Source organism: Phycodurus eques, chromosome 7 (genome assembly GCF_024500275.1).
Source record: "Phycodurus eques isolate BA_2022a chromosome 7, UOR_Pequ_1.1, whole genome shotgun sequence".
Classification (NCBI taxonomy): domain Eukaryota; kingdom Metazoa; phylum Chordata; class Actinopteri; order Syngnathiformes; family Syngnathidae; genus Phycodurus; species Phycodurus eques.
Genome location: NC_084531.1, coordinates 28,880,559 through 28,905,811, shown reverse-complemented (window position 1 = coordinate 28,905,811; position 25,253 = coordinate 28,880,559). Strand labels below are relative to the sequence as shown.

Here is a 25,253-nt window from a genome sequence, read left to right as displayed (position 1 = left end):
GAGAACTGGAACAAGAAACCTCTAAGGACGCAACTAAGCCTATCTAAAATCCTCTTAGTTCCCCCTCCATCTCAAGTCTCTACATTTCAAAGAATTTCGAACAAGTCAAGGAGTCCAACATTCAAAGTGGTACCTTCAGATCCCTTCCATGCATTCCACAGATCCTCCACGCTGATGAACTGGTCGTCCCCGTGGAAGCTGTTGTGCTTGGCCTTGGGGTCATGGTAGTTCAAGTCCTCCCTCAGGAACTACCGGATGAGCACATTCACAGTTCAATACGTGACAAAAGGCTCCTTTTGTGTTACTTGAGCTGTGACAATGTTTTTTGACACGCGGAGAAAGGCGTAAAAATGGATAGAATCAAAAGAGCGCTCAAACACAATTACACAATCACGTCAAGCCGTTAATGAGCCGGACCAACAGCGAAGGTTCAGTGCTACTTTTTATATAGGGCAAGTTAACATGCATAAAAACATGTGCGCTCGTTGCCAATGACTACTCGTGTTGTCAAGTGATGCTTAACAAGACTTCCTTGTTGTTTAATCATCCACAACCACAACAAATAAACCCCTCAAGTGAAACTGTAGCCATTTAATTAAGTGGCTACCACCATAGACGAAGAGTAACTTATATACACTGTATATACAGTGGTACCATGACTTACCAGTTTTAATTCATTCCGTAACTCAAATCACTAATAATTAAAATCAACTCTCCCTTTTGAAATTACGGGCGCTACCTCCGGCACTCAAAATGGGCTAATTTCAGCAAAACTAGAAATAATTCATGATCCTTGGGCTATTTAGACTAAAGCATGTCACAAACACGTTCTATGGACAATTAGGAACCTTTTTTTTTTAATTTTCAGCCTCCAACCTGAAGCATAATACAACAAACAAACAAACAAAAAAAACTACTTTTGGCTTCCTTAACTTGAAGACAGTAAACGACAAAACAGGAGAGGTAAGAAATATAAACCGTGTTGCTCTGTGTTGCAGTGTACGACTAGCAATGTGGGTCATCCTTGTGTACATGACGCTAATGATTGACAGAAACTACTACCGGAGAAAGCGCAGCGGACAGCACAAATGAGAAATCCTCCACAGGCAGAGGAATGACGTTACTAATTGACCCCCTTGATGACAAATCAGATTCCAGAGGGCGGAGTGAATCGACGGCATTTACGTCCGGCGCCACCTACCCCGTCCGTCTCCACCACGTCCACGTTGCCGTTCTTGTCGTCGTCCATCTGCTTGTGGATGCTGCGGATGGCCTCGAAGCTGAGGACGGGGTTTTCGTCCCGGCACAGCGTCCCGTCGATGCGACAGAAATCTGCCGCAGACAACATGCTCGCAATGTCACCATACGTGAAAAAGCTGTTTTTATGCATGCCGTATCATGGATAGAAAACGTCTACACCCCCCTTGTTCCAATGTGAACTGTCTTGTACAAGTCAATTGAGGAAAAAACAAGTTTTTGAGAGGTTAAGTAAAAATAAACAACTGAGATCATGTGCTGTGTTCAGAATTAACCAATCCGATTCAGATTCATGTCAATTGGGACTCAGTACACACTTGCCACTAATTTACGAGCCCCTGATTAACCGCAAATAAACCTCAGGTGCTTTTATGGACATGTTTTACTTTCTAGCGTAAGCCCGAAGGTTTTGTGCTCACGCTGACTTGTATTTGGAACGGTTCATAATTCTCTCCATCATGCGGTTCTTTTGGAGTTAAGCTGTGTTGTGTTTCGCTAAACATACCGTTTGGAATTCTGGCCAAATAGTTCAACCTTTTCATGACCATAACACATTTTCCCATTGTGATTTGAAATACTTGAAATATTGGCATGGGCTCGTTCTCATGAAAGACAGATGACGATGCAATCGAATAATTGACCAATCTGTCAGTGCGGCCTTATCGAGTGACTCAGGTCTCCTCCCCGACAACTCCTTCCCTTTCACGCCTGCTTCCTCCTTCCTGAAGACTCACTGATAAATTCTTCCGCATATAGGAAACCGTATTTGGAATGAACAACAGATGTTAGGCTTTGTGAAGTGTAGCAAACAGTCGGGTTTCTGTGTGAGTTTATGACAACGCAGGCTGACTGATATGCACTGCTGCTAAAACTCTTTTCTACATTTTTGAAGCTTGCACAGTGGAACATCTGAAGTGGGACATAACTGAAGTTGGAAAAATACAACCATCGGAACAAATGTGCGCGTAATGTCGCAAAAAACTGACCTCTACATAATTTGACCTCTCTTCAGTTCAGCGAGCATTAGACAAATTACTTGTTGTAGGTTTTACTCCTTTGGCTTTTTTTTTTTTTTTTGCTGAAATTATTTACAGAAGTCCATAAAGCTTTAGGGTTAGCCAAATGACTTTTTAAATTTTATTTTAACAATTTACAGCTGTTAACATCTTTTTCAACTTTAGACAGACAGACGCACGCACACACACACACACACACACACACACACACACGCGATCCCCTGCGCAGTATAGTTAAAAGGTTTTATGATGGCAACAGTACGACCTAGAACTGATTATTTCTTACGGTAAAAAAAAAAAAAAAAAAAAAAATTTCCATGAAAAGGGAAATGACCCTTACAAATTCCACTGCATCTCCATTTTGTTGTTTCTTTTTAAGAAAAAAAAACATTAAACAGGAAGACGTTGTTGGTGTCATAGTTATGTTAAAATACAGTAAATGCCTTAATCCCGGAATAGAATGTGTTCAATTTCACAGTCTCCAATGTATCTCCATTTTGAGTTGTTTTCTTGTTACAAAAACACACAAAATTAGAAGATATAGCCAGACGGTCTTCACTGGAAGCTGACTGGGACCTTTTTTAGAAAACGAAGAATACATTGTATTATTGCATTACATTAAAATGCTGTGAATGCTGCCATATCCGAGCACATTGAGTTCCTCTTTCGAGACTCCGCTGTATATCTCCACTTTGAGTTGTTTCCCTTTTAAGAAACCACACAAAATCAGAAGACATGTGGTCTTCACAGGACAGGGGCCGGGATATTTTTCGGAAAACAAAGTAGGCACTGTTGTGTGAGTCACGACACAATACAGTATATGCCAAAATCCCTCAATGGATTGTGTTTGACTCGAGAGATTGTGTTATACACCATCGCCGTTTTGTTGTGAGGGGTTTTTTTTTTCTTCTTTAAGACTATATGTGGTCTTTTCTTGACAGTGGATGTGATCTTTTTCCAGAAACACACTGTAGTTACCACATTATATACACTATTTGCAGTAGCATACGCATGACCTCATTGAGCATGGCCTGCCTTGACATTTGATACAGCCATTGAGAAATAAAGAACATTTATGTACCGCATGCTTTTTTGTGTATTGGTTGATATACATTTGACAGTGTGACTAGACTACATAATAATTGCCAGTGTGATTTCCACATACCAACTAGTGTGCTCTTTATTCACAGGAGCTCTTATGACAAGTCGTACAAGAGACTGAACAGAAAGTCCTTTAACATTTTGTCAACCATTTGTTACTGAAAGATTTTGCGTTTGAGCCTTGAGAGCTGGGAGGGTGATGACACCCCTCCCCCCCCCCAGAAAAGAAAATGCAGCCAACAGGTTGCTTCACCGGCGACTCAGCCTTTTTTCCCCCCATCATTTGCCTTCCAAACCTCTGACGAGCAGATAAGAGATTTACAAACCAGTTGACCTGCTTTTTTATTTGTATTTTTTTATTATAAAGAGCTCCTGTTACGCAAGCCACTGGCAGTGAAGACCACATGCCATACATTGCCAACTAAACTGCCTGAGCAGCTACCGCTCCTCCGAAATCCAAAAGAAAGCAAAGCTCAATGTGAGAGTGGGTACCCATCATCTACTTCAATAAAAAATAAATAAATAAAAAAACAAAACCCTGCGCCTCGTACGGACGCTTTATTTTATTTATTTAGAGTCTTCACTGAACTTACTTAACGTGCACGTCTTTGGAATGTGGAAGGAAAAAGAAGACCCCAGAGAAAATCCCTCTGACTGTGAGGCAGACGTGCCAACCGCTACTTCACCGTGTTGCCCACCGTTGTTCTTTTTGTCGTGTAATAACTTCAATTGCTCAAACTGTTATTGTTGCACTTGTCTGCATTGTCCGTTTCCTAAACAGAAGACAAACTATTGATGTTCTTTCCTAAAAAGAAAATACCCAAGCCGTTACGGTACATTTCATCTTGCCTGCCTCGTTTGTTTCCTAACAAGCCAAACTATTACAAATACAATTAACATAATAAATGGATGACATGCACCACGCCCGTGACGTACTTCTCATCTTGCCGAAGATTGGCAAATTAGTTTAACTTCCTGCAATTTTTCAAATGAGCATTGCGGTGTGCCTTTTTGTATCGAGTCGCTATCTTAGAGGAGGAGGGGAGGGGTTGCCTGGTACGCTCTACAGTTGAGTGAGAAAATAAGAGGAAAGAGGAAATACAGTCTATTATTTTTACACCTTGGCGTTGAACAACATTGTGCACTGTATGATGCAATCATGATGGCAAAAAGAAAAAAGGAAAAAAAATAACCTTGGCCACATTGCAGCTCAAACAGCTGCAGGTTTTTGCCCTGGCGGCACCTTTTGACACACCCGTTTCTATGGACCATTTCATAATGTATGTAAACAAAAGGTTGGCGGGTACTTCAGAGTAGCAGAAAGTGAGTGAGCATCGCTGACCGGAGCTGAAAATGATGACAAAGGCTTTTTGTTTTTGGGGTTCCACCACCACATATACCCTAAAAGGTTTAGAATCTTCTCATGTCCTTAAAAATGAAGAAATAAAAAGAATTTGTCTGGTGCCGTTAGGAGCTACTTCCAAAGGGCCAGACTGGGAAGCAAACCACCTCCATTGGGTTTTAAAAGACATTTTTCTCCAGGTCTGTCGAAGGAGTTTGGTTGGGTTGTCTTTGGGTAGCAAAAATGGCTAGCCTGCCAGCTCTCAATTTCTGTGTCAGAAGAACAGGTCCGTGCCACTAATCCGAGCAACACAAAAGTCATGTAATTGGCAGCGCCTCAATGATCATGTTAACTATGTCTGAATTTCCTCCACATTGATTTTTGAATCATCGTATTAGCTGAAATGTAAAAATTATAGCCGGCGTTCCATCTACTTTCCAAGCTATTCGCCTCACATGACATCTTTTCCACTGACACGTCACACTTTCAAACTATACATCATCATTCAAGCTAGTTCCCCTGTTGTCTCAATGGCGCTGCCTCGGTCAAACGACATGGAAGGGTTTCGTACGCGCAGTCTATTCCCACCCAGTAGTTTGTGTGACATCATGGTGAAAAGGTCTATTCTTATGGCTTGAATTACATACTGCAGGTGTACACCGTGTTGGTGTTAAGTAATTCATTGGGAATCTTCGCGTCGCTGTAACTCTAGCAATGATAAACAGCAGCGGCGGCCATTAGTTCAATTGCTTCCTGTCTGATTAAGCGTTTCGATGCTCGCTGGAGAATGCGGGCCCGGCCGGGCTATTCTCAGCCGGGCCACATATAGAACCTGCACAAAGTTGCACTCAGAGTTCTAGTCTAGCTGCCTGACTCGAAACTCGTCCACCAGTCAACATCGTGACGGATAGGCCTGTCACGATAATTACTATATCGACATATCGTTCCATAAATAAAATGCACAACGATAGTTTTTACGCACTCAATAAATGGCCATTGTTGTGGTGAGCCGGCATGCGGATCACACAGTGAGCAGACAGAGTTGGCCGGCTGTGTCATTAGCCACTAGCCCATGGGCTCACGGAACGCCGGCAGACCGGTACACGCTTGTCAGTTTTGCCTCCGGCCAATACTCCACCACAGCCTTCCTCCACGTGCAGCGTGTAGATTCACAGTACAGAGACACTTAAGGTAAAGTTAACTGTTTGTTGTGTTCGCTAGCCGGGCCGGGCGCTAACGAGCTAGCCCACGAGCTAGCGAATTAAGGCGCTAAACAGCTCGCTCCACTGCAGCAAAGTCGTTTAAAAACATCACTCTGAGTTGTTGTGTGTGTTAATCCCCAATTAACACAAACACGGGAACGTTAACTGTTTATTAAGCATAACCTCAGTGGCATACGTTATTCAGCCAGTAGTTGACTACAGCAAACGTCAACGTATATTTGATTGATTCACGCGGATTCACGTCGAGAAGAAGCATCTGCGGACAGAGCTTTTCCCGGCTCTTTTCTGAATGATGGTACACATTTGAATTTATCGTTTGGCAAAACAGGAATACTGCACCCCTCTGAAACCGAATGATTCAGATTCGGCCTGTTTATTCCAACTGAGGTGTTTATATGGAGAATTTTCATTTGGCTTGGGCTTCTAAACCGATCATAAATCGGAATAGAAGGCTCCATGTAAAACCTGGCTAGTTGGCAGCTCTTTATTTCAGACCAAGGGGGAGCCATATCAAAAGAAAAACAATTTGATAGAGAAACAAGAAAGGACATTATAATAACAACAACAATAAATATATAAATGCAAAAAAATTAAATAAAAAATACTTAGGGTTGGTCTTATTTTTCCATTTATCGTGATCGTTTTTATAGTATTTTTCATGTAATTGTTTTCTGTAATATGACTTTATTACAGAATTAGCATAGGTCAGTAATTTACCAGCACGTTCCAACTTAAGTACAAATTTGGGTAATGCACATTTTTAAAAAGCAGACAAAAGAAATATGACAGTTATTGCTTAAAAAAAAAAAATCAGATGGGTGGGTATTTGTGACAGACTAAAATCTCACATTACAACTGACAAAAATGATCAAATTTGGACACTAATTGGGGGGGAATTTTTTTTTTTTTTAATTTATGCAAAAAAAAACAAAATTGAAGGTAGGCTTCGGGAAAACCTTTTGGACTTCTCCTGACTAAAACAATCACATTCAACCAAAATTCCCCAGTTTAACTTTCTGTGGAAATTTACCGAAAACTTTCTGGATATTTCAACCCCGCTCACCTGATATTCCATTTTCAGCAGTGTCGGCCGTGGAGGAACTGGGCCTGTCAGTGCGACTTTCTCCGATGACACACAAGCCAAATATCCACAGGGTCACGATTTTGTTGAGCTCCATGACTGCTCCACTGCTGCAAACACAAGAGAAGACGAGTCAGATAAAACCCGTTTTTCTTCTTCTCAGGGCACATATTAGCATGCAAACATGATGAAAAGCCAGACAGTGCTCCAGTTTAAGCCATCACCAGTCTCACAAGTAAATACTGTCACTCCTTAAACAATTCCATGGAAAGAAAATTCAGTATTAAATTCACATTCAACAAAATAATAATCATAAATTCATCTGGGTAAATTATAGACATGTTGACAATTATTTTATAATTAAATTTAAAAACCCAAAAAGCTAAATTTTGATTGTCATTTGCTTTGCCTTATTAATCAAAGGTGAAAAAATAAATATTGAATTGGGGTAGGTAGTGGGGGGCATTGGAGATTTGACTTTAAAGCCAATCAACTATCACTACTGTACATAATTCAGAACTGTCCTGTAGTTAGGGGTGAACATACTTCCCATTAGGCAAACACTGGCAATTGCCTGAGACCCCAACATTTCCAAGGGCCCCCAAAACATCTCGTGAAAACCGATTAATAAAGACTTTGGCTTTTAAAATTGTTTTAGTCTTAATTTACGCGCTCAAAAACACACCAAAATCTATCATCTGAATCTATCATTATCATTTCAACTGCCCCCTCCCTTCACATGCAATGGACTAGTCCATCGTCTTAGTGCACATGAGCAGTACTTGATTTGAGAAAAACCTTGTAAGGAATCTTTTAAGGAAACTGAGGCAGTTATCCCAATGGAGAGGAAAAGAGGAGAAGGCGAGAGGAAACCAAACCGTTTTTTTTTTTTTGGTTTGTTTGTTTTTTTCCAAATCAAAACTGCCAAAGGTTTTTACCTTTTTCACTGTGACACCAAATAACTGACAGCAGCAAGAGCCAGACACTCTTGCCAGTAACACTAGCACTCGTACATCAGATATTTAAAAAATTAGAATTATTATTGCATTGTATCGTAATTGCTTTTCCTCTCCTTAGTAATAACTTTACTGGGAAAAATTGCAGGCCATACGCCAATGTTAGTTGAAACGTTGTATTTATTTGAATTCTTTTCACTTTACTGCATTCCTCGAAAAGTGATTGTAGTGCCAGATATTTTGAGTGGATATTATGTTATTTTTATTGATATGTGATACATTTAATTGTGTGGTCTATGTAAAATGTGCATTTCATAAATAAAAGGAGAAGATATCACAGAAAATTGCCATTAGTTATGTAATTGTAAGGGGGGAAATGTATCAGGATATATATCGCTATCGGGATATTAAATTACTTGTATCGTTTTGTCCATATCACGCAGGTCGACACCAAGAGCTGAGTATTAAGACACTCTAGATGGGTAAACACATAAATGTGGATTAATGTTCTTAGCAATAGTCAGGCATTTGAAATGACTGTGCTGTTCTGGTGACAAAAAAAATAATAATAATAATAAATAAAATGGGGACTAAACAAACACTCAATGACTAATTGTCACCAAGTATAAGGCGAAGGCTAGTTCAACTGCCGAGTTTAAGCTAGCGTGCGTGACAATGAGGACATTAACTTCGACGCGCGACATTTTCATAATGGTAACATTTCCCACACAATTAAGCGTGATTGCTAATGCGGGACAAGGTTTCGAGTCCAATGGCACAATTGGACGACGAGTAGGACGCTCATGAAGTAAGTCGTAGCTGCTACAACATCATCACCGTCGCAGCGCCCAGTCAATAGTGGAACAAAACTTACGTGTCATGAATAAACAATCTGCGTTGAAGTACGTCCTAGTCGTAGATTATCATCGCTTCGGACATAAAAAAAAAAAAAAAGGCGATGAGGGAGTCCCCTTTGGAAGACGTCTCCTGTCTGGATCTTTCCCCCGGGCGGAGAGCCTGAGCGAGTTGGCCGCTGCCGGAGCTGAAAGCGCCGCAGAATGTTGGGACGCAACTTGAGCCAGTTCTTCTACGCTCATTTATGTTTGCCTTCTGGCTGTCAAGTGGTGACGCTCGCCCCCTACAGTCTGGAGTACACACGGACCTCGTCGGGGGGGCATGGCAAAAGGTGGCCATCTTGTGGGTGAGTATGGAAAAATAAATAGTATGACTCAAAAAGTAGTCCTCCAAATATTTACTGGAGTAAGAAAGTACTCAGTAAAAAAACAACAACAACACTCAAGTAAAAGCGGATTACATCTTGTAATCTGAAGGATGTTAATAAGTGTAAAGGGAGAGAGTGGCTAGCCAGCATCGGATGGTGGTGTGAAAGATGACTCTGGTGGTGGGGAGGACGATTAGGAAGAGCAGAGAACCGTGTGGTGGAAGAGTGTTGTGCGGCTTTTCGAGAAGAGCTGAAACAGGCTCTCGACTGGACCACTACAGCCAAAGTGATCAGAGAAACAGGCAGGAGAGTACTTGGTGTATCTTCTGGCGGGAAAGGAGAGAAGGAGACTTGGTAGTGGAACCTCAAAGTACAGGAAATCATACAAGGAAAGAGGTTAGCTAAGAAGAAGTGGGACACTGAGAGGACCGAGGAGAGGCGAAAGGAATACATTGAGATGCGACACAGGGCGAAGGTAGAGGTGGCAAAGGCCAAACAAGAGGCACGTGATGAGATGTATGCCAGGTTGGACACTAAAAAAGGAGAAAAGGATCTCTATAGGTTGGCCAGACAGAGAGATAGAAATGGGAAGGATGTGCAGCAGGTTAGGGTGATTAAGGATAGAGGTGGAAATATGTGTTTCCAAAGTGTTCTGTAAATTGACTGTCTGTTGTCGTACTAGAGAGGCTCCAACAACCGGAGACAAATTCCTTGTGTGTTTTTTGGACATACTTGGCAACTAAAGATGATTCTGATTCTGATTCTGATGTTGACTGGTGCCAATAGTGTGTTAGATAGATGGAAAGAATACTTCGAGGAGTTGATGAATGAGGAAAATGAGAGAGAAGGAAGAGTAGAAGAGGTAAGTGTGGGGGGCCAGGAAGTGGCAATGACTGAAAAATGGAAAGGCAGTTGGTCCTGATGACATTCCTGTGGAGGTCTGGAAGCATTTAGGAGAGGTGGCTGTGGAGTTTTTGACCAGCTTGTTCAACAGAATTCTAGCGGGTGAGAAGAAGCCTGAGGAATGGAGGAAAAGTGTGCTGGTGTCCATTTTTAAGAACAAGGGTGATGTGCAGAACTGTGGGAACAATAGAGGAATAAAGTTGATGAGCCACACGAAGTTATGGGAAAGAGTAGCGGAGGCTAGACTCAGGACAGAAGTGAGTATTTGCGAGCAACAGTATGGTTTCATGCCTAGAAAGAGTACCACAGATGCATTATTTACCTTGAGGGTGTTGATTGAGAAGTACAGAGACTTAGAAGACACAGATATAGGAATTTATATATAGGTCCACGGTTGCACGGCCAGGACGAAAACCACACTGCTCCTTCTGAATCTGAAATTCGACTTCCCGACGGATCCTCCTCTCCAGCACCCCTGAATAAACCTTACCAGAGAGGCTGAGGAGTGGTATCTTCCTGTAGTTGGAACACAGCCTCCGATCTTTTTAAAAAGGGGGACCACCACCCTGCCAATCCAGTGGCACTGTCACCGATGTCCACGCAATGTTGCAGAGGTGTGTCAACCAGGACAGCCCTACAACATCCAAAGCCTTTAGGAACTCCGGGCGAATCTCATCCACTCCCGGGGCCTTTCCACTGAGGAACTTTTTAACCACCTGGGTGACCTCAACCCCAGAGATAGGAGAGCCTGCCTCAGAGAAACCAGACTCTGCTTCCTCATGGGAAGGTGTGTCGGTGGAATTGAGGAGGTCTTCGAAGTATTCTCCCCCACAAGCTCACAACGTTCCGAGTCGAGGTCAGCAGCGCCCCATCCCCACGATACAGTGCTTCACCCTCCTGAGACGCCAGATGGTGGACCAGAATTTCCTCGAAGCCGTCCGGAAGTCGTTTTCCATAGCTTCACCGAACACCCACGCCCGAGTTTTTGCCTCAGCGATTACCAAAGCTGCTTTCCGCTTGGCCAGCCGGTACCCATCAGCTGTCGTGTCTCACAGGCCAAAAAGGCCCGATAGGACTCATTCTTCAGCTTGACGCATCCCTCACTACTGGTGTCCACCAACGGGTTCAGGGATTGCCGCTACGACAGGCACCAACTACCTTACGGCCACAGCTCCGGTCGGTCGCCTCGGCAATAGAGACGCTGAACATTGTCCACTCGGTCTCGATGTCCCCCGCCTCCCCCGAGACGTGGGTGAAGTTCTGCCGGAGGTGGGAGTTGAAACTCCTTCTGACAGGGGATTCTGCCAGACGTTCCTAGCAGACCCTCATAATACGTTTGGGCCTGCCAGGTCGGACCGGCATCTTACCCCACCATCGGAACCAACTCACCACCAGGTGGTGATCAGTTGACAACTCCACCCCTCTCTTCGCCCGAGTGTCCAAGACATGCGGCCGCAAGTCCGATGACACGACCACAAAGTCGATCATCGAACGGCGCCAAGTGCACGTGTGGACACCCTTATGCTTGAACATGGTGTTCGTTATGGACAGTCCATGATGAGCACAGAAGTCCAATTACAGAACATCACTCCATTCCTCCCAATCACGCACTTTCAGGTCTCACTGTCAGTGCCCACTTGAGCATTGAAGTCCCCCAGCAGAACGATGGAGTCCCCAGCGGGAGCGCTCTCCAGCACCCCTTCCAAGGACTCCAAAAAGGGTGTGTACTCTGAACTGCTGTTTGGTGCATAGGCACAAACAACAGTCAGGACCCCCCCCCAGCCTAAGGCCACTGGGATGAACCCCAAGGTACAGGGGCCGAGCCGGGGGCCAATAAGTATACCCACACCTGCTCGGCGCCTCTCACCGTGGGCAACTCCAGAGTGGAAGAGAGTCCAACCCCTCTCGAGAGGACTGGTACCGGAGCCCAAGCCGTGTGTGGAGGCGAGCCCGACTATATCTTGTAGGAACTTCTCGACCTGACACAGCGGCTCGGGCTCCTTCCCTGCCAGAGAGGTGACATTTCACGTACCTAGAGCCAGTTTCTGTAGCCGGGGCTCGGGTCGCCAAGGTCCCCGCCTTCGGCCACCGCCCAGTTCGCACTGCACCCGACCCCTATGGCCCCTCCCACAGGTGGTGAGCCCATGGGAGGTATATTACTCCTCTCCAATCCAATTATAAAATAAGTATTACATTCATAGCACCTCCAGTAGAATTTACAGTAAATAACAACATTGTTGCTCACCACTGTGCAATACATTTTTATTTATGTTTTTTTTGTCGCTTTTTTAACTTGAGAGCAATACTTTGGCACACTGTGATCACTGTGGACATTGCACTTAGACGTCACTGTGAGACTCTGCACAAGTAAACAAAACAAGCAGCAGCACGTCAATATTTGGGCGAGACGGAGAACCTTTGAGCATCCTGGCAGGTCGACATTCGTCCTCTAACCTCCGTGCATCTACTCTACGTCAACTCATCACGTGTGGGGGAAAAAAGGCCTCAGTGGTGGCGTTCTTCCTCAGTGACCCGGTCTTCGACGCCGGTCTCGCTGAGTCCTTGGGGGGTCTCTAGTTAGAAGTTCTTGGCCTCGGAGGAGGAAATGATCATCACCTCGCGGCTCCTGAAGTCCCACGCCGCCGTGAGGTGAAAGGCCATGTTGGAGAAGACGACGAGATACTCGAACAGGGCAAACAATGTGTAACCTGGGGCGGAAAAGTCATTTATTTATAATAATAATGGTGCATTCCAGAATTGGACAACATTTTCAAACTTCCATGAAACTTCAAATAACCCATGCACAAAATACAGAAACCTTGCGTAAATTATTGTTGACACAACCCCGTGAATTATATTAGAATAAAAAGACATTAAGATCCAAGATTTTCTTTTTTTTTTTTTTTAGATAGCTAAATTTGTTCTTGACCAGTTAGCATCGCAGCTAACACAGCTAGCATGAACCCTGGAGAAACAACTCAAACATTAGCGTATTGATTTGCAAACCTGCTGCAGTAATGATGGGAATTTACAAGCTAGTACTTTTCACGTTGTTTTATTTTCATTTATCTTCCTGCTTAGACAAAAGAAAAGCAGTTTGATATTTTACATTTCATTCACTTAATATACCAGATATGAACCGAGTCGTGACCTAAAAATCAAGGTTACAAACCAAACTGTGATAATTGGTGTACTTTTATACCCCTAAAAAATGTTTCCTCAGAAATATTGAATGACTTGTGTCAAGAGTTTGCATACTTACTCCCCGACTCACAGTACAAGTTGTGTTTGATGTAAAAGAATCCGGCGAAAGCGCAGAAGCACAATTTGAGGAGTAAGAAGCGCACTTTCCAGTGATGGGATTTGGCATCCTGGGGGGGAAACAAAACAATTATTAACAAACCTCAATAGTGCCATGACTTAAATGTGCTCCAACACTCCGCCACTACACGATAGCAGCCGACTATTAAAAAAAAAAAAAAAAAAAAAAAAAAAAAAGAATGTTTTGGGGGTCTGGAACGTATGAATGGCATTTTCATTCCTCTCAATGGAGAAAGTTGATTTGAGATACAAGTGTGTTCGCGAAACGAAATATATTCTTAAGTCAGGTAGCACGGTATAATCTTTTAATGAGACAATGTGTGCAGCCAGGGGCGGCTTACCTCGGGATTTAACGAACACTTCTTGACGGCCTTCCACAGGCGACACGTTATGAGCATGTAGATGAACGAGCTCAGAATGAAGAGGATGAAGCCTTCCTTGTGGACATCTAAAATGTGAAGGGAAGGCGACGCTTGCGTTAAAGGGGACGAGTGGAAAAATCTATATTATAATTATGATGATAATATTAGCGTTGTCATTGAAACACCCACAAGCTCCACGGGTGCAACACCCCTGAGGAAAAGCGGGTGTGGGTGCCGACGGCGAGGCACGCCTACTCACAGTAGGTCTCGTTGGACGACACGTAGGTGAGCAGCAGCAGGCCGAGGTTCTCGGAGACGGAGAAGGCCAGGCTGAGGTAGGCCAGCGAGCGCTCGGGCAGCCGGGCGGAAAAGCGCACCTGGTAGAACTTGAAGTAGGTGAAGGCCACCAGGAGCCTGGGCGCAGAGTGCAGGCCCACGCAGAAGCGCCAGATGTGGCGCTCGGGGCTCAGGCCGATGGAGGCGCTGATGGACGGCAGGTAGTTGGGAACCTGGAAACACACACACGATACAACATTGGATTTTTAAAAGTGGCCGATGGGCCAGGCCAATCGTACATCAAATTAAAATGTGTCAGTAAACAGTTTTTTTTTGGGAAATACATCAATTATGAATGTTTTTATTTTGTCTGTTCATTTTTCTTTATATTTTTACTAATATATACACAGTAATACATTATTTTAATAAAATCATAATTCATTCTTATTTTTAAGTAACTTCATTTAATTTAATTAATTTAATTATAATTAATTAACCAATGATTGAATAGATTCTGATTGAATAAAAGAAATACAAAAACGTTGCATGCACATTTAAAATATTTTATTTGACCATTTTTTTATTCTGCTTTCCTAATCAATAAGTCAACCAATTATGTAATAGATACAAAAATGTTACAAGGGGTATGATTTTTATTGGAATGTTTTTTTTTTCATTATTTGCAATCAAAAAATTCATGGAGATTTAATAAAACACAACTTTTTTTTTATCTGTAAAATATTTTATCCATCTATCCATCCATTCTCTGAGCCGCTTCTCCTCACTAGGGTCGCGGGCGTGCCGGAGCCCATCCCAGCCGTCATCGGGCAGGAGGCGGGGTACACCCTGAACTGGTTGCCAGCCAATCGCAGGGCACATAGAAACAAACAACCATTCGCACTCACAGTCATGCCTACGGGCAATTTTAGAGTCTCCAATTTAAAATATTTTAGATTATCATTTTTTTATTTTCTTATTTGCAATCAATACATTTACTATTGAAATTTCAATGAAATAATTTAAAAAAAAAACAGTACATGAACATGTAAAATATTTTATTTTACCAATTTTGTATTAGATTTTTTGTGATCAATAAATTACCAATTTAATAAAATGAATACAAATATGTTACATGTATAATGTAAAATATTTTATTTGACCATTTTTCATTTTATGACAACCAATAAATGTAAAATGTGTAATTAAATAGTTGATTTTACTGATATTTTTTAAATTTGAATTATTATATTTTTTTACCATAAACAAATAATCTTATTTTAATGAGCCTATTTTAGAGAAAAAAACTAAATCAACGACAGAAATAGTCCAGGACTAGATCATGTAAAGGCTCGATGGGCCGTAGGCGTCTTACGCGAATCAACATCTTGTCATTTTCCTACCTTGCAGTGTGTGCTGGTGGAGTCCTCAAAGTGAAAGACGGAGGAGATGAGGACGCAGATTACAAGGGCCAACAGCGGCAGGCTGACGGTGCCCAGGGCACATGCGGTGAAGGAGATGCGGATGACCAGAGGCCTCTCGTGGCTGTACGAGTCCGCTATCATCTTTCGTACCGCTCCTGTAACCACGGAGAAGAAAAGGCTGTTTGGACAAACTGAAACAAACGAGAGGGGGGGAAGCTGTAAACGAGTAGAGGAGACATAGGCGAATGTACCGTAATGTTTTATAACAACAATAAAAGTATGTTCAACCCTTCGACCATGAATAGTGTGGGCGTTGAAATGGCCATAAGCCCCTTAGGTTTGAGACCCGAGGGGAAAATGTGGCTGTTGACGAAAAATACTTGTATACTACATTTACTACTACTAAATGTGGGTGTTTCACCGGCTAAAGTGTGGGTGTTCAAACACCCACATTCCCCACAGGTGTGATGCCTCTGTGGGGAGGTTGGTGCGTTGAACACTTTTACCATAAAAAAAGTGTGGGTGTCGAAAATTTTGGCCGGAAAAAGCGGGGGTGTTGAAAGACCCACACCCCCCACGGCGACGACACCCCTGACAAAAAGTGGGTGTTGAACAATGTTATCGCAAACATCGAGGGTGTGGGACCCTCTCCCAGAGAAGTGTGCAGATTTTGTGTAACTGGTGAGTGTGTATTGAAACTGCTTGAATTAGAAATACACGTGTCGCGAACAATAGCGAAAGGTGAAGGTGTGAAGATGAATGCATTTCACGAGAGGACGGAACGGAAAGAAGCATTGTACAAAGACTTTTGATACGGATGAACTTGACTGGCCTGCACAGAATCCTGACATCAACCCCATAGAACATCTCTGGGCTGACTTCGAGGGCAGACTGAGCGACAGGCCTTTTCGTCCAACAAGGTGATGAAACTCTCTGGCAAACACTCCCCTATACCCTGCGGAACGCCTTTCCAGATGTGCTGGCGCTGTTAGCTGCACTGACACCATGAATTAAGAATGTCACTTCGTTGATAGGCACGTCAAGGCAGGGGAGCGAATACGTTTGACGATGTAGTGGAGACGACAATTCATATATTTGCTAAGATGACGCGAGCATTAAGCTACCGGAGCTAATATGTTCAGTAGGCTAACGTTAGGATTATGCTAGTCAAGCACTTTATATAATTTGTATATGCCGAACGTAGGGTTGGAATGTGTTCAATTGTAGCTGATCGTGGGATAAACAACACATTTGTATGTTGTTGTAGTTTTACAGTGATTGCGGAATTCAAGTGTGAAAAGGAGAACAAAATTCTTGGTGCGTTGTACTCCGGTTGACGTGGCCATTCCAAACAAACTCAGCATTTTGACAGACTGTCATTTTACGGACGTCTTGTCACATTGCCGGTGCAAGTATTTTTGTCCACTCGGGGTCGCCGTCCTCACATTCTCCATTGTAGTCGTTGTGACTTTGAATGTGTGCGGCTTTAAAAAGGAGGGTCTGGCCTGTTGAGTGACGTCGGATTCGGCCAATGAGACTGTAGAGTTGACTGACAGTTAACTAGTTTGCGTGTCAAGTGACTCGGCGTCAATTGTGGCTGTGCGGCGATTGTATGAAGGTGCTTGTTATGCCTTTTTTTTTTTTTTTTTTTTTTAATTAAAGCAATTGAAAGTGCCCCAGCAGCTGTGTCTATCCTTGACCACTGTGGCGAGATTAGAATTTATTCTAAATAACAGTGGTAGGCTACATTAAATTAGCTAACAATGTTCACTTTGCTGTAGATGTGCAGTTGCACATTGCACTTTATCTTCCTTTTTTTTAAAGTGTGAAATGATCGCAAAATTTGGACATTCTGTTTGACGCATTATTTCCTCCTGCGTCTGAAGTAATGGTCCGTGAGGAAAAATGATCACCACAAAATCCCGCAAGATAGAGAAAAAAAGTCTGTGGTGCGCCAATTACTCATGGATTTTTAGTATGCCTAGTTCGAGATCAAATTTAGAGGCACACCCCCCAAAACACACACACACACACACTGGACCTCCATTGGTATTTTGACTATGTTTCATTCAATACTCCAAATGACAATATTGTATTTTAGATGATGGGATTTATGTGGTCAATTGTTTCTAGAATAATACAAAAATGTTCATTAACTCAAACATAATAAACTATCTAAAGCAGATAATTTTGCGGTGGTCTCTTATCCCCACCCCACCCCACCCCCACCCCCAAGAGCTGTGTGCTTGTCACTAGCGCTTTTAATATTTTGCCTCATAGGCTCACCAAAATATTATAAATAGCCATCAATATGATGCAGTACAGTTTCACCAACCACAATAATGACCTTATTGTTATCAGCCCACAGCATCTCTGCCAAAGCATCATTTTTAGGAAACAGTTGTGCGGGTGTGCCTAATAAAGTGACCTGGCAAAGATGGCGTCCGTTGCGTGGATGGAGCAGAGTGTGACCAAAAAAAAAAAAACATGACACGCACAATAAGAAGAACACGTTGTCACCCACTCGATGAGCCTCTCGTCCGCGTGGAAGAAGTGGCCCCGCAGCAGCGCAGAAGATGCTGGGCGACAAGCGAGCGACGTGCACGCGCGGGGAGGATGCACGCGTGCACGCAAGCACGCGCGCGCACACCTCGCATAAAGCGTCACATGATCAATTATTAATATCTGCTTGAAAGTGTGTGTTTTTGTTCCGGGGTCGAACTGGGAGGAGGTGATGGAGCTCTCCGTGGTGCTAGACGCAACCCCCAAAAAAATAAATAAAAAAACTCAAAAAAAACGATGCGTTGACGTAATGAAGATGACGTCATCTGCCTTATGCCCCGCCTCCCCGGGCTCTCCCGGTACAACACATATGCACACAGTAAAGGATGGAGAGCAGCACGCGATAAAGCTTGCTGATTCTTTTATTTACTGTTTTGCCTTTTTTTTTTTTTTTTTTTTTTGTCACATTATTATTGCAATTGTTGGGGGGTATTTCGTGCTGGCACGGTTTAAATGCTCGTGGATTCAGTGTAGATTGCTTTCATCGATCCGAAATGCAAAGTTTACTTGTGCTTGTTTATTTGTGTCTCAGTGTTGCCAGGTAAGATTTTTAAATTTCTTTTTTATTTTTTCCGTATTTATTTTTTTTAAAAAAAGGATGCAATTGATGAGGCCCATTTGTTCATATAATTTTCATAGGAAGCGCAAAAAAATAAAATCAATGTGTCAATAGTTTGCTTAAATCATTATATGGTTTAATTTTGGTTTTGTATAGGAACACTGTTTTGAAGACTTCAGTAAAAAATATACAAACATTTTTTATTCCTAATTTAGTTCCATAAATTAAAAGGATTTTTGTTTTTCATATATTGGGGACACTGTTTTTAATAGTTAATAATAGTTAATTAACGAAAAAAATTCTACATTAGGAAAAAAAAAATCGCTTTATTGTTTATTAGTTTGTTCTATTTTCTATACATTAGGAACAGACTGTTCCTTTAATATATATACACACACACACACACCCGCCTCCTGCCCGATGACAGCTGGGATAGGCTTCAGCACGCCCGCGACCCGTGTGAGGAGAAGCGGCTCAGAAAAAAATAAATAAAAATCTTACACATTGTAAGAACACTGTTATTAAATCACTGATAATAATAATAATTATTATTCCATTTCTCATACATTAGAAACACTCTTTTTTTTGAAAATGTATTCATTTAAAACAAAAAGTTTGGTTTATTTCAATGTTTGGTGTACTGCAACATCTCATCCGAACTGTCATTTTTATGATTAATTAAGCAATGTATTATAGTGATTTGCAGTGATGTATGTATTTTCAAGGCATCGTCGCACTGAGAGCTGTTTCTAATATTTTGGGTTATATGAGTGGGGGGGGGGGGGACTTTTAATATGCAACTGTAGCCTTAACGCATACAATCTACCTAATGAAGTGTCTGCTTTGTTTTTTTTTTCGAACACGCCAAACGGTTTTGCATCGTCCAGATGTTTCGCGATTTCACTCCATCATAATCCCTCCGGTGTGGACCCTCTTTGTAAACTGTCATTGCAACAGAAAACATCTGGCACATCCAAATGTTTAAACGCACCTCCTGCTAGCACACTGTCCCGTAACACATTCAACAACCCCAAATATCAGAAAATCATATTCATCTTCCAACCTCGTGTTTGTGTGTGTGTCACACCAACACTTTCCACTTACATGCTCAACGGCTCGAGGAAGTGTGCGCTGGTTTCCGGTTTTGGGTCGGGATCTCCTTGCAAAGCGGTCACGGCGTGGTGCAATCCACCCTGACGTGGCCCCGGCCCACCATCTGCCACGTCTGAACCGCCGGATTCACTTCAACTGCAGTAAAAACTGAGAATTAATTGTACAAATGCAGTGTGACAGGAATCAGATGATTATATTTGGATTCAAGGATTATGGGGGGTGGGGCGGGGAAGCGGCAGTAAAACAGGCCAAAGTCCAGATGTCTGAGGGAGAAGAAGGGCAAAATATTGACTGAGCAAGATTGTATGACTTGTGACTGGCTTAACCCAAGTAATGGCTGGACTCCACTTTTTAGTTGGGTCGCCACTTGACTTGCTTAACTTTTTGCCATAATAACTTCCGACTTGCTTGAAACTTGAAGGTTAAGAATTGGACTTATGACTGGCACTTGTGACTTCCTCCCACCTCTGGTTTATCGGCGCAATCATAAAACATTGTGGAAAAGGGCTCACTCTTCATTTGAATACCAATTTTTTTTTAAAAACTAAAAACTTTCATTAAGCAGGGAGTGTTTATATTAACCAGAATGCAAGTGTTAAAAAAAAAAAAAAAAAAAATCAGTCATTCCAATGTTAAATGTTAAAACACACAAGTTAGCAGCCAACTAGCTAGCGGCTGGAAGCTAATATTAGTATTCGACTCCACTTTTGCACATGCTAACAAGCTAGCTGCCGTACTTTCCTTCACTTAGCCTATTGGCGAGCTTTCGGTTTATTTTCAAAGGTTGAACGTGTTAGCGTAATGTTTTAACATGCACCAAAAGCAAGGCCCGATGCAACTTGTACGTTGTTAGGCCACTTTGGGACAAAAACGGCCATATTGGGACACCAAAAAGGACAATATGGAACACTAGGGGACAAAATGGTACATAACGAGGCTCAATAGGGGACATTGAGTGGTACGATCGACAAAAGGGAACATGAGAGACAATCGACATGATGGGACACCTTGAGACAAAACGGTACGTAATGGGACACGTTAGGACACACTGTGGGAGATGGTGGGACATAATAGGGCATATTATGGGACGCGACGGAGGGTCACTGGACATAATAACGGAAATGTTGTCAGACTATAGGGGGAAAAAACAAATGGGACACCGTGGGACGTGACGGAACATAAGGCGCATTTTCCCGGAAAATGTGGTCGGTTCCTTCAAGGTGTTTGCTTCCAATTCATTCCAATTGGCGATGTTGTCTCTTGTGTCCAAAGCCTCGTGGTGCGCCCACAGCAGATTTGCCCGGAAGCTCCTCAGTGATCTGTTTGACAACTACGCGAGCGCGCTGAGGCCGGTGGAGGACACCGATGCCATACTGAACGTCACCCTGCAGGTCACGCTCTCGCAAATCATCGACATGGTAAAACATGGGGTGGATTTAGTGGGATTTGGTAGAAAAATGCAGTACACTACAGTGAATCTTGAGAAACTCAATATTTTGGGGGCGATTTACGGTCATCTGAATTTAGTCTGCGCAACTTTTGAAGGAATTTCACTCGTATTCATATTTGAACCTGTGCACCTTTGGCGATTTTGTTTCTTACTGCTATATAGTGGTCTTATTTCTACTTGCACAACCTGTAGGGTATTTGTGTTAAATTCCACTTAAACTCATGGCACTTTCATAGTCGCATGTCATATTTACGGTTAATATTGTGTTGTTGTTGTTGTTGTTGTTTTTTTTACTTTTATGTTCACAGACCTTGCTCAGGCACTTGGAAGATAACTTTTGGCCAGTTTACTACTAAGTTCCTTTAAGAGCTGGTTATAGTTTGGGCATTTGACTAACTCCTCAGTCCACTACGAGACAATCGTCATGACTTGAAATGTGATCTTTACGGCCCTGAGAACCGATCTGGTTTGATGCCAGTGTTGAATGTTTTACAGGATGAGCGAAACCAAATACTGACGGCCTATTTGTGGATCAGACAAGTGTGGCTCGACGCACATCTCAAATGGAGTAAGGATGACTACGATGGCCTCGATACCATCCGTATACCTAGCAGTTATGTATGGAGACCCGATATAGTCCTATATAACAAGTAGGTCGGACTGGTGTCGAGTTACCATTGTACGACCGTTCGGTTTCTATAGAAAAGGCGCAAGATGGACGTTATTCACGGGAGTATGCAGACCTCCGTCTGTTTTTTATGCATCAGTAAATGGCCACAGTTGACAACTAAACATAAAACACAGACACAAAAAACTGAGGAACGAGTGCAACAACCCGCGGACTCGTCCCTTAGTGGGTGTACTTGTGCCTTTTTGGAGGTCCATCCACGTCCTCGTGTATTTTGAGTGCAGAGGTCGGCTTACTCCAGTTATTTTAACCTGTGCGACTTTGGGCCATTATACTGTCGTGTTGTTTTAGCCTTTGCAACTTTGGGGGGATCTTTATGACTTTACGCAGATCTGATTGGTGCGATCGGTATCGGCCGATAATTAGCATTTTATGACGATCGGCTTTCATGTCGTAATTCGCCGATCCGATCAATGACGTCATCGATCGGCCCCGCACAAGACATTAACTCCACGTCGCCGTTGCGTATGAATCCAAAAGCGAGTTTATTTTTAGCCTTGTCACGTGTCTTGTGGCGCAGCCCTGTAACTATCTGACGGCCAATAAAGTTTTTTTCAATCATGACGGTTAAAAAATACGTCATCGGTGTGGGACTATTTTGCGGTGTCTCAGACACACGACACGGAAGTTATTTGCAGTCTGTGCACAACTGAAGTACGTTGTGGCGAACGTCATCTAAATGCGTCAACACAAATTTGATCGGGCACCTGAAGAATGTACACAACGTAATTGAATTGCAATAAAGTAATTTTAATTACAGTAAGTTAGCAGCCATTATTTCTGTCATGTTGTAATGTTGATCTGGCCTAAACTTATGTCTGTGGCCAATCCTTGAATGCCGCCTAGAGGTCATTGATGTTTTAACTTTTGTCTAAAATGCGAAAGAATCATTTTGAGCTGGCATGGACTCCAGCCCGCCCGCGACCCGAGTGAGGATAAGCGGTACAGAAAATGGACGGACGGATGGGTACAGTACTCAGTATACAGTACACAAGTATATACAATAAATGAACAAGTCATGTAAATGGGCACATTGCTCCATCTTGTGATCGGATCGGTTATCGTTTTTTTAAACTGGCTGATCGGTGATCGGCCCCAACAATCCTGATCGTCTAAAGCCTAATTTGAATCTACACAATTTTAGGGGGATTTAAGGTAGGTTTATTCAAACTGCGCAATCTGGGGGAGATTTAACGTAATCTTTAATCAGTGCAATTTTTTTGGGGAAGCGACCCTCATCTTACTTCAAACTTTGCACCTTTGGGACAATTTAAAGTCGTCTTATTTTAACCTATGCAACATTATAGAATTTACTGCAGTCTTGGATTGGTACTTGAACACGAACTTTCAGTTTAGGACCCCGGTTGGAGAGCAACCCTCGGAAATGCAATCAATCCACGGTGTCTTTCTGCCTTTCAGTGCCGATGACCACTTTACTGGCCCCATGGACACCAACGTGGTCATCCGCCACGACGGCCAAATCATGTGGGACTCGCCGGCGATCACCAAGAGCTCCTGCAAGGTGGACGTGTCCTTCTTCCCCTTTGATGCGCAGCAGTGCAGGTTTACCTACGGCTCGTGGACCTACAACGGCAACCAGCTGGACATCCTTAATGCCATGGAGAGCGCTGACCTGGCTGACCTGGTGGACAACGTGGAGTGGGAAGTCCTTGGCATGCCAGCCAAAAGAAATGTCATTTTGTACGGTTGCTGCGCCGACCCTTACCCCGACGTCACCTACACCCTGAAACTCAAGAGGAGGGCGTCCTTCTATGTCTTCAACCTGCTGATACCGTGCGTGATGATCTCGTTCCTGGCTCCGCTGGGCTTCTATCTGCCTGCCGACTCTGGAGAAAAAGTGTCCTTGGGCGTCACCGTGATGCTGGCGCTGACTGTCTTTCAGCTGGTAGTTGCAGAGATCATGCCGCCATCGGAGAATGTACCGCATATCGGTAAGGATTAAGGATCAATCGTATCGTGCGTATCAACAAGGTTACGTTGTGTAATTACTATGTCCTGACATAGCCATCCATTCCTCCAAGATGAAGCCAGATGACGGTGGGTTAGAGTAATTCACAGATGACGAAGCACATTGAGAGCTACAGACATTAAAGAGTTACAATGAACCGATCATATGTGATGGTAGGATGGGCCACAATCTAGCCTTTCAGCCAGTTTTGGTCTTTTCTTTGCAACACCCAGACCCTGGAAATCCCCAGTGCCTGTCCTGACCCTGGCTAAATGGGAGAGTTGCATCTGGAAGACCATCTGGCATTAAAAAAAAAAAAAAAAACATCTCGACAAGTCATGCGACTTAAAAGCCTGAATCACTGTGGCGATCTCTAAGGGGAGGGATCAAAAGAGAACGCTAATTCAGTTGTCAACCTAGCATACATTTTTTTGGGAAGGCATTCAATCACAGGGATCAACGTACAAACGCCACCTAGAAAGGCCTGAACCAAGAATCACATTGAGGGGTTGAGGTTTAGGGTTAGGGTTACAGTTTAGGGTTAGGGTTCCGAGAAGGACTGTTCCTATCCAAGGGTCAGGGTTACCCTAATGGCATTGATAACCACAACCAACCGATGTGCAAACGCATGCCCCAGTCTCATCCACAGGAAAGTACTACATCGCCACCATGACCATGATCACCGCCTCCACTGCATTAACCATTTTCATCATGAACATCCACCACTGCGGCCCGGACGCCAAACCTGTGCCCAAGTGGGCCAAGAAGGTCATCCTGCAGTACATGGCCAGAATGTGCTTCGTTTACGAGGTCGGGGAAAACTGCATGTCTCCCCAGTCCGAGAAGCGGGAACCTCCACTGGTGAAGAGCCGCGACATGAATGGCCTGCCAGGGACCCGCGGGGAGGATCGGACCTTCGGGATGGAAGCGGTTCGCCCCTGTGACCACAGAGGGAAGTGAAGACTTGGAGGAGTCGATGGAGATGAATCCCACCAATCGCTACACCTCCTGGAAGAACTGTTCTCGAGCGTTTACATTGAAGTCTCGCGGTCTCCGCTGGGGCCAAAGGACGTGTAGCCTAGTGTCAATTAAGAGGTCAAATCAATTAGGAAGCCGCTCAGGGTTCCATATTGTCCACACTGGGTCTCACGGGTGACACAATTAGTCCCTCGTAAGGTCCTAACTGCCCGATTGTGGCCATTAACCATGCGTAACAGTGCCCAAGGACGATGTGACCGCTTGAGTGATTCAATTAACTCGAAATCATTTGTAAGATGTGAACAAAAAGGCTCATCAGCCCACATCCAAATGCAGTTTTTGGGACTACCGAAAGCATTATTTTGCATGAATTTTAAATAAAGTCTATTGTTACAGCTATGGAAAATGCTGAAGTCATTAAGATGAGAAAGATTTCAAATAAAATCTCAATAT

The 25,253-nt window shown here is 43.2% G+C and overlaps 3 protein-coding genes across 9 annotated transcripts in view; 1 reads left to right on the top strand and 2 right to left on the bottom strand.

Moving 5' to 3' along the window:
• The window catches only part of LOC133404755 (stromal interaction molecule 1-like), a 30,807-nt gene extending 21,784 nt beyond the window's left edge, over positions 1 to 9,023 (bottom strand). For 6 of the 7 annotated variants that reach the window (XM_061680975.1, XM_061680978.1, XM_061680977.1 and 3 more), the window contains exons 1-4: positions 8,851 to 9,023; positions 7,003 to 7,130; positions 1,202 to 1,332; positions 134 to 248 (exon numbers count right to left, since the gene is read on the bottom strand). In XM_061680975.1, the coding sequence (XP_061536959.1) occupies positions 134 to 248; positions 1,202 to 1,332; positions 7,003 to 7,117 (361 nt within the window). In that variant the 5' untranslated portion in view covers positions 7,118 to 7,130; positions 8,851 to 9,023. The remainder of the gene's footprint in view (positions 1 to 133; positions 249 to 1,201; positions 1,333 to 7,002; positions 7,131 to 8,850) is intronic. The other variant, XM_061680976.1, reaches the window with a different exon arrangement.
• A 3,368-nt stretch (positions 9,024 to 12,391) lies between these two features.
• On the bottom strand, positions 12,392 to 15,792 carry LOC133405156 (post-GPI attachment to proteins factor 2-like). Its single transcript, XM_061681871.1, has 5 exons — positions 15,461 to 15,792; positions 14,044 to 14,293; positions 13,764 to 13,870; positions 13,364 to 13,472; positions 12,392 to 12,809 (listed from the first exon to the last, which is right to left on the bottom strand). Exons 1-5 carry the CDS (start codon positions 15,620 to 15,622, stop codon positions 12,679 to 12,681), a joined length of 759 nt encoding a protein of 252 aa, XP_061537855.1. The 5' UTR covers positions 15,623 to 15,792; the 3' UTR covers positions 12,392 to 12,678.
• Positions 15,793 to 17,918: 2,126 nt separating this feature from the next.
• On the top strand, positions 17,919 to 24,911 carry LOC133405365 (neuronal acetylcholine receptor subunit alpha-10-like). The gene is made up of 6 exons (XM_061682235.1): positions 17,919 to 17,948; positions 18,576 to 18,584; positions 20,936 to 21,133; positions 21,661 to 21,815; positions 23,273 to 23,805; positions 24,472 to 24,911. The coding sequence occupies exons 1-6, from the start codon at positions 17,919 to 17,921 to the stop codon at positions 24,780 to 24,782; spliced, it is 1,236 nt and encodes a 411-aa protein (XP_061538219.1). The 3' UTR covers positions 24,783 to 24,911.
• Positions 24,912 to 25,253: the final 342 nt, after the last annotated feature.

What these genes read in the sequence shown, in the direction of transcription:
- LOC133405156 (XM_061681871.1), bottom strand. Translation starts at nt 15,622, where the DNA reads ATGATAGCGGACTCGTACAGCCACGAGAGGCCTCTGGTCATCCGCATC. An exon ending in CCACCAGCACACACTGCAAG is followed by an intron (nt 14,294 to 15,460) that starts GTAGGAAAATGA and finishes GTGTGTTTCCAG; the next exon opens with GTTCCCAACTACCTGCCGTC. An exon ending in CTTGTACTGTGAGTCGGGGA is followed by an intron (nt 12,810 to 13,363) that starts GTAAGTATGCAA and finishes TTTCCGCCCCAG; the next exon opens with GTTACACATTGTTTGCCCTG.
- LOC133405365 (XM_061682235.1), top strand. Translation starts at nt 17,919, where the DNA reads ATGGCGTCCGTTGCGTGGATGGAGCAGAGT. An exon ending in GATATAGTCCTATATAACAA is followed by an intron (nt 21,816 to 23,272) that starts GTAGGTCGGACT and finishes TCTGCCTTTCAG; the next exon opens with TGCCGATGACCACTTTACTG. An exon ending in GGAGAATGTACCGCATATCG is followed by an intron (nt 23,806 to 24,471) that starts GTAAGGATTAAG and finishes TCTCATCCACAG; the next exon opens with GAAAGTACTACATCGCCACC.